General features: G+C 36.3%; 1 protein-coding gene across 1 annotated transcript in view; it reads left to right on the top strand.

Annotated features, from left to right (window-relative positions):
• The window catches only part of LOC102867990 (chromosome unknown open reading frame, human C14orf39), a 114,690-nt gene extending 112,609 nt beyond the window's left edge, over positions 1 to 2,081 (top strand). Inside the window, exon 18 of the mRNA XM_006891823.1 lies at positions 1,882 to 2,081. Coding sequence (XP_006891885.1) covers positions 1,882 to 2,081 — 200 coding nt within the window. The remainder of the gene's footprint in view (positions 1 to 1,881) is intronic.
• Positions 2,082 to 8,213: the final 6,132 nt, after the last annotated feature.

Below are 8,213 nucleotides of genomic sequence, written 5' to 3'. Positions count from 1 at the left end.
AATGCTACAACAAGATTAAGGTAAACAACTTTATTGAAGATTGGCCACAGGATATGAACAAACACTTCACCCTATGGGTGTTGGGAAGAAACAGAAAAGGGGATACATTATGTACATGCCATTGAAACAGACAAAAGGGAGAACTGTATAAAAGGAATATATGATTAGGTATTATTGGCATGCCAGGAGACCAGAATAATAGTTGCATAGTAAAGTAGTCCAGGGTGGGGGGACTGTATAACAATGAAAGAACTTTTTTCCAAATATAAAAAGTAAACTGGGGGGAGGGACAGGGAAGAAAATGTGCAACAATGAATGAATGGAAATCCAAGTTTTTTTATAAACTTTCAATGAAATCTAAAAAAAAAATATTGTTTTTTCTCTTACAAAACAGAAAAGAATTGGTTCTTAGAGATGAAAAGGAGAAAGAATTGAGTAAAAATTAATTAGATATGTTGAGTGAAAATATACAATAAGAGTTTGATTAATTAAAATGCAATTAAGACAAATACAGATGAAAATTGAAGGTGGCAAGGGCAATGTTCCACAACTCTTGTCAGTCAGTGGTGGTTTGTATGTTTCTGTGATACTGGAAACTCTGTCACTGTTATTATGTGTTGTCTAGTCAGAATCAACTAATAGCTGACCCTCCGCTGGTTTTCAGAGAAAGTTAATTGCACAGGAGGAGATTGCCATCCATCCATCTTCTACAGAACAGGTGGTAGATTTGAACTGTATGCCTTTGGGATTGCAGTTTACCACAAGGCCACCGGAGCTCTTTATTAGGGAAGAAAGACCTGGTGATTTTTATTTTTTTTTTTATAAGCAGTGAAAACTTTGTAAATAGCAACCACATATTATCCAATAGATTACTAAAAAATAACCCCCTCGAGCTAGAAGGTGCTCAGAGTAGAACTGTAGCATAGCTACTTCCACCAAGTATAGTTGACTGTAGTAATATGACAGAAATGAAATGGAATGCCTAAAGAGCAATACTGTAGATATTAGTGAGATGAAATGGATTCTTATTGGTCATTTTTAATTTGACAGCACCTGGTTTGTTTTATCAAGAAGGACAAACTGAAAAGGAATAACATTACATTCATTATCAAAAGTAACATTTCAAGATCTGTCATGAAGAAAATTAAAATAAGTGTTGTCCAAATTTATGCACTGACCACTAATGCCAAAGAAAGAAATTCACAATTTTTATCAACTTCTAGAGTTTGAAATTCATCCAGTGTGCACTCACAGTGCATAAGTATTTACTACCAGTAGTGGGGGAAATATTTCCTTGTGGATGCAGATGATGCTGGATATCACAAAATAGCATTTTGTAAGATCATTGACTTAATTCATTGCAAATACCTTTTCCAGCCTCATAAATTATGACTACATGTATACCTTGTGAGATGGAATACATAGGAATCAAATTTCTACAATCATGGGAAGAGATGGTGGAAAAAGCATGTGATTTACCACCTCTGAAAACCCACTGCAGGGTCAGGTAGGAGTCAGTTCAGACTTGACAGCACATAACAACAACCTAGATTTATTTTACCCTTATACTTTTCATGCAGTCTTGTTTCTATGCCTTTACACTATTCTTGTCATATGAGGTATTTTACTTTACTTTCTGCCTTGTATACTAGTTCTTTATATTCTTAAATTCAAATTACTTGAAAGTCTCAATCTATTTTGACTTAACATTCTGTAATACCAGTGCCTTGTACAGAAGAGATACAGTTAGATATCTGCTAATAGATGAAGGACTCAATGTTAGTATATATATGTATAATATGTAACATACTGTGATTTAGAAAATTATATAGACTTTGTATAACTTGAATAACATAATAATGTCATATTTACCTTCCTCAGGAAACTTGTTTGGGAAATCAGAAGAAGATGCTTTTACATTTTCTTTTCCATCAGACTCTTCAACTCCAACATTTGCAGCTGGAAAAGATGATTTTAGTTTTCCATTTTCATTTGAACAGAATCAAAATACCACACATACTTCTGCTTTAGAAAATGTTTCATCTTCCTCACAAAATACAACACAATTTAAATTTTTTTAAACTATTCGCTAATGTGTTGATTTATTTTACTATTCTTTAACTTACTGTTGAGTTTGATATTAAGGGCGTATATTTACATTATTATTACTTACAACATGAAGATTTTCTACTTTCTTTTGTAGATTAAATCAGATTGGTTACAATTGTTTGTGATCTGACTATAGTAAATATTTACAGCAATTAAGTCAATGTTTTCTAATTTTGTTTTTATTGATAGCATTAGTTAATTATTTTTTATTTTGGTTTGGATTTTAAAATTCATATTTAGGCAGAATATATATCTTGATAAAATGTGTTGCTCCTATTAATCTTTATTGTAAATATTAAGCCTGAATCTCCCTAGAATGTATGTTTCCTCTGGTAATATTTTAGGTACTTTTATAAGAACAAGAACTACTTCAGACCATCAGGAAACATTTTTTGAGATTACTTTGAATAGTTAGCATTGAGGTGCACTTTATGTACTAAAATACTGTTTTAATCTTATTGCATTTAATTTATGCTTCACTATTGCCATATACAGAATGCTATTCTAGCAATAATCTTAAAGAATTTATGTTCTTGATAGTGAATAAAATATGTTCTTTTTCTCTAATACATCAAATGGTAGAAGCAGAGGCAATTAGACATTCTAATATGTTTATTTAGTGGAAATTAAATGTGACTGGCAAATCAAATCTGTACATTTGATTGCTCCATCAATGGATTTTACTTTTTCCTCTAAGCCTTTTTTGTAGAACATTTAAGGTTTTGATTCATGTTTTCAACAGAAAATTATTTCATCTTTTATTTTATATTTGTCATAGAGTTGTATATGACTTATGCTATAGATGAAATTTCATGATATCTTATAAACACATTTCTCAGTATCTTATATCTTTATATCTTGTGCTTTTTAATTAATTGTATTGTTATAATAAAGAAAATTATTCCATTTTTTGGTACTTAATTACTTTAAAACCATAGTCTTCTCCTTCTTCTACATCTGGACAAGCTCACAAGAAAGCCCATTTGCTACCTTTTTTGACACCAGCATTAGGTTTAAACCATGCTTATAAGTCCTCACCCTAGCCTCACCCCTTCTCTCTCAAGGCAGTTTTTTACTAGCTTGGGAGGCTGCTTTACACTCCTCAGAACACGTATTCTGTGAATAATAAACATTTTCATACCTTGTTTGTCTTGACATCCAATCTAAACATGAGTAAGCATGCTTGTTTAGGCTAGCCATTGTTGTTGTTGTTGTTATATGTCATCGAGTCACCTGCGACTCAAATTAAGCCTTGCTAAGGATTTTTAATAAGTTAGAGCAATGCTCTAGCTAATTATGGAATTTAGAAAAATGTTAAACTGTGCTAACAAACTAACAAAAGACAACCTTCATCCACTCGTTAGATCAAGTAACCATATATAATCAAAAGGGCAGTGTTTGTCCAGGAATAAGGGTAAGTGGTAGGAATAAGTAGGCTGGAAAGATTACTGGTAACCAGAGTCACAGAAAGGAAGTGGGAAGAGTGCAGTTACATTGAGGATGTTATAATCAGTGACTTAAAAGAAAATTATTATGATAGCTGAGTTGAAAACCACTTTACTTTGTAAACTTCCACTCAAATCACAGTAATGATTATGTAAGAAGACAACCTTCAAAAATTAGTTGGGAGATGAAAATTTTCATTTAAAAGCTGGAATTTTTGTTTTCATATGATTTATTTAATTTGATTAAACCTAAAAGTGAATTAGGAATCCTGCTGGTGTAATGTATAAAGTGTCAGGCTGCTAAGGAATGGACAGTAGTTCAAATCCACCTATCACTCCTTTAGAGAAAGATGGGCAGTTATCACCCACAAAGATTTACAACCTTGGAAGTCTGATGGAGGGTCACCGTCAGTCAGAATCAACTTTATGGAAATAGGTTTAGGATTTTGGTTTGTAATTAATTGATTTTTTTTCTGTCATAGAGACATTGACTTTATATATGGTTAGATTTGATGGCCTAGTGGTAAGAAGCTGTGCTGCCAAAACCCAAAGGCACATAGTTCAAATCCACAAGCTGATTCTAGGGAGAAAGATGGACAGTCTCCTTCTGTGCAGTTTACAGCCTCTGAAAGCCTTCTGGAAGGTCAGTTATGAGTTTAGTCCAAGTTAGTGGATGGCACACAACAGTAACTTCCAAGTTTGTAGGTAGTGCTTGAAACACTTAAGAGGTTTCATCAGTAAAGAAGCAGAGAGATTGCTGTGTGAGACGCAGTGAAAGTGAACCACCAGAACCCTGATGACAGGAGTGGTGGTGGCAGTTGAGGTGGTCTAGAACCAGACCCAGCCCAGAAAGAGATGAGCTGGATTTGTCTCCCATGGTGTGAGAGCCAAGTGTCTTGGCGTAAGCTTACTGTTGGGTTGAAGGTGAAGCATTAATTTACAGAAAACATTTTAGAACTTCAGCACTGGGTAGGGCTCAAAGAGCCTGGGAGCCAGAGACCTGCCTGCAAGCACAGCTAAGAAATTGCTGTACTAATTGAAGAAGTATGCCCCGATTGTTTCCTAGATGACCAGTTAACTTCCCTAAGAAACCCCATAATCAAGAACATAGTCTGAGTTCTCCATGTTCACTTCAATGAATTAGCAAACCCAGTAGCAGAGTAGTGTGAGCTATGAGAGGGATGGTTTATGTAAGAATCCATAGAAGAAGCTGTGGTATATGGGGGACATATCTGATCTCACAGGAATTTGTTTCTGTGCTGTTGCTGATGATAGAGAAGTTAGTGATGATTGTGAAGTTAACATGTTGCCACAAATGACGGTAATACATCGAAGAAAGAAAGTGTTTCTAAGCACGGTCCTCAATTTAAAAGTGTGCAGCAACGTGTTAATGGAGGTCAGATTCTGCACACCCCATTCATGCCTAATGTCCTGTTTTTACACAATAACTCTATGAAGGAAAGATCTGACAGTATACTTCCTTAAAGATGTATAGCTTCAGAAACCCTATTTGGGCATTTCTATGCTGTCCTATATGGTTGCTATGAGTCAGAATGAATTAAATGACTGTGGTCTTTGGCGTATGACTTCTTTAATTTCTAAAAATGCATTTACATTTTTCCCATATAGTTGCATAATTAGTAGGTTTTTCCTTTGTGTTGTTGAATATACCACTGAATAGATGTAATAAGGTTTGTTTAGTGGTTATAGATATAGTTTCTAGCTTATGATTAAAGTGTCTGTAAACATCTGAAAAAGTTTATGTACCCATGAGTCCTCATTGTCCCTGGAGCAAATAGCTAGGAGTGCAATTGCTGAATTGTATATGCAAGTGAGTTCTGGTGGCCTAGTGGTAAGAATCTGCACTGCAGTCCTAAAGGCACATGGTTCAAATTCACTAGCTGCTCTGCAGGGGAATCATGATGAGCAATCTTCTTGCATGTGATTACTGCCTCTGAAAATCCATTGGAGGGCCAGCTATGGGTTGGTTTGGACTCAATGGCAAGCAACAACAATATGCTTAACTTTGTATGAAACGGAAAAATTCTTTTCAAAAATAACTATCAAATTGCTCACATCTATGTTAGCACTTGGTATTATGAGTATTTTTTAAAAAAATTAACTATTGGTCTAGTGGATTAAGAGTTGCACTGCCAACCCAAAGGAGAGCAGTTCTAATCCACCAGTTGCTCCATGGGAGAAAGATAAGACAGTTTCTTCCCATGTGATTTACAGCCTCTGAAAACCCACTGGAGGGTCAACTATGAGTCAGCTCTAACTCAATAGTGCCTAACAACAACAATAAGTGAAAAGGGAATGCTGGCAGTCTCGTCCATAGTGAGCTGCAGTGCTAACCAGTGGCTCCACCAGAAAACGATGGGCCATCTCTTCCTGTACTATTTACAGCCAAACCAATGTAGGGTGAGCTATGAGTTGCTTCCAAACTGATGTCAATGACTTTGAGTGAGATTAAATGTAAAGCTACATACTGTTGTAATTTTAATTTTTATTTCTATGATGTATATTGACCTTATATTAGTATTGCATTAATTGTGCTTATGTGAACCTATACCTGAACCAGGAGGCTATTGTGCAAACAGAGCAGGAAAACCTTGTAGGATGTAAAATTAAGAAAGGAGTATGTCTGCACTGAAACAGATGAGGGACTGAATAATTTAAAAGCGATGTATGATAGGGTATTATGGTTATCACAAGAGTCCACAATTAAGGTTGCATAGTGGAATGTACTTGGGGCGGTGGGAGGGGTGCAGGGGGATTATGTACCAGGGAGGGAGTCTTTCTTTTACTTTTGAAAGAGAGGAGCGAACTGGGGCTGGGGGGAGAGGGCTGGGTGGGTAGAGAAGTGCAGCAATGAATGAATGGAAATCCAAATTCTTTGTAAATGTTCATTTAAATTATATAAAAAAAGAAGGGAATATGTCAGGGTTGTATTCTCTCTCCGTAACTATTTAATCTGTATACTGACAAATTATTCAAGAAGCTGGACTCTATGAAGAAGAATGTGGCACTGGGATCAGAGGGAGACTTATAAATAACCTGCGTTATGCAGATGACATAACCTTGCTTGCTGAAAGTAGGGAGGACTTGAAGCACTTGTTACAGAAGATCAACCAATACAGCCTTCAATATGGATTGGATCTCAATGTCAAGAAAACAGACTCTTACCACTGGACTGATAGGCAACATTATGGTGGATGGAGAAGAGATTGAAACTGTCAACAATGTCATCTTAACTTGGATCCACAATTAACACCTTTGGTACCAGCAGTCAGGAAACCAGGAGACATATTGCATTGGGAAAGTCTGCAGTTAGTTAAACCTCTCCAGATTATTGAGGAGTAGTGATGTCAGTTTGAAGACTAAGGTGTATCTGATTCAGGCCATGGTTTTTCTGATCACTTGCTATGTATCTGAGAGATGAACAATGAATAGGGATGGCAGATTAACAATTGATGCCTTTAGGTTGTGGTGGTGGAGAAGAGCACTGAACATCCTATGGATGAACAAAAGAGCAAATAAATATATGTTGGAGATGGTATAGCTAGAGTGCTCTTTGGAGGCAAGGAAAATGAGGTTTTGCCCCACATATTTGAGTCATATTGCTAGGAGGGGCTATTCCTTGGAGAGGGACATGATGATTGGAAGGGTGGAGGGTTGGCAAAGGAGGGAAAGATCATGTGGTTTTAATACAGTGACTATGGCAGTGGGCTCTAGTGTGTCAGGAAGTGTGAAGATGGCACAGGATAGGACAGAGATCAGATCCACTGTTCATAGGGTCACTATGAGTCATACTCAACTTGACAGCACCTAACAACAACAGCGTCTGTTAATGGTGAGTATTATAAGCTTTTTTGCCATTCAAATATGGTCTAATTTTCTTTTTAAAAAATTTCTTTTTAATTTTTTTAATTGTTGCACATTTTATTCCCCTCCTAGCCCCCCCCCCACAGTGTACCCCTTGTTCCAGATTGTTGTCATTCATATAATGCTTAATCATATATTTCTTTTGGTCAGTTCTTCCCCTCATCTGTTCTAATGCATTATCTGTCCACTCTTTCCCCATTCTCTCACCAACTTCATTGTCTCTCCTATTTTATAACAGTGGTGTTATGCAGTGTTTGTCCTTTTGTGACTGAGATAAAGGCATTGTTTGGTTTTTAAGATTTTCTCTTCATTACTACTGACTTGGAATTGAGTAATAGAAGAATCTTCAGCAAGTTTTCAGAGGCTATAAATCACATGGAGATAAAGAGGAAAACCCTCAGTAAGATGGAATGACACAATGACTACCACAGTGGGCTTGAGCAGGACAGAGTTCATAAGGATGCATAGCATAGGGCAAGATTCAGATCCTTCTCATTGGGTCACTATGAATCATAGTCGACTTAATGGCACCAGCAACCAGGAAATTAGGAAACACATTGAACTGGCGAAGTGTACGGTTAGGGACCTCTCCAAATTATTGAGGATTAATGATGTCAGTTTGAGGACTAAGATATGTCTGATTCAGGCCATGATCTTTCTGATCACTTGCTATGCATCTGAGAGCTGTACAATTAATAAGGCTGACAGAATTGATACCTTTGAGTTGTGGTGTTGGAGAAGAGCCCTGAACATCTAATTGATGGCCCAAAGAAC

The sequence above is a fragment of the Elephantulus edwardii genome, unplaced genomic scaffold (genome assembly GCF_000299155.1).
Source record: "Elephantulus edwardii isolate Elephantulus edwardi_28Jun2011 unplaced genomic scaffold, EleEdw1.0 scaffold00104, whole genome shotgun sequence".
Taxonomy (NCBI): domain Eukaryota; kingdom Metazoa; phylum Chordata; class Mammalia; order Macroscelidea; family Macroscelididae; genus Elephantulus; species Elephantulus edwardii.
The sequence above is the reverse complement of the archived record's forward strand: the minus strand, read 5'-3'. Positions and strand labels throughout refer to the sequence as shown.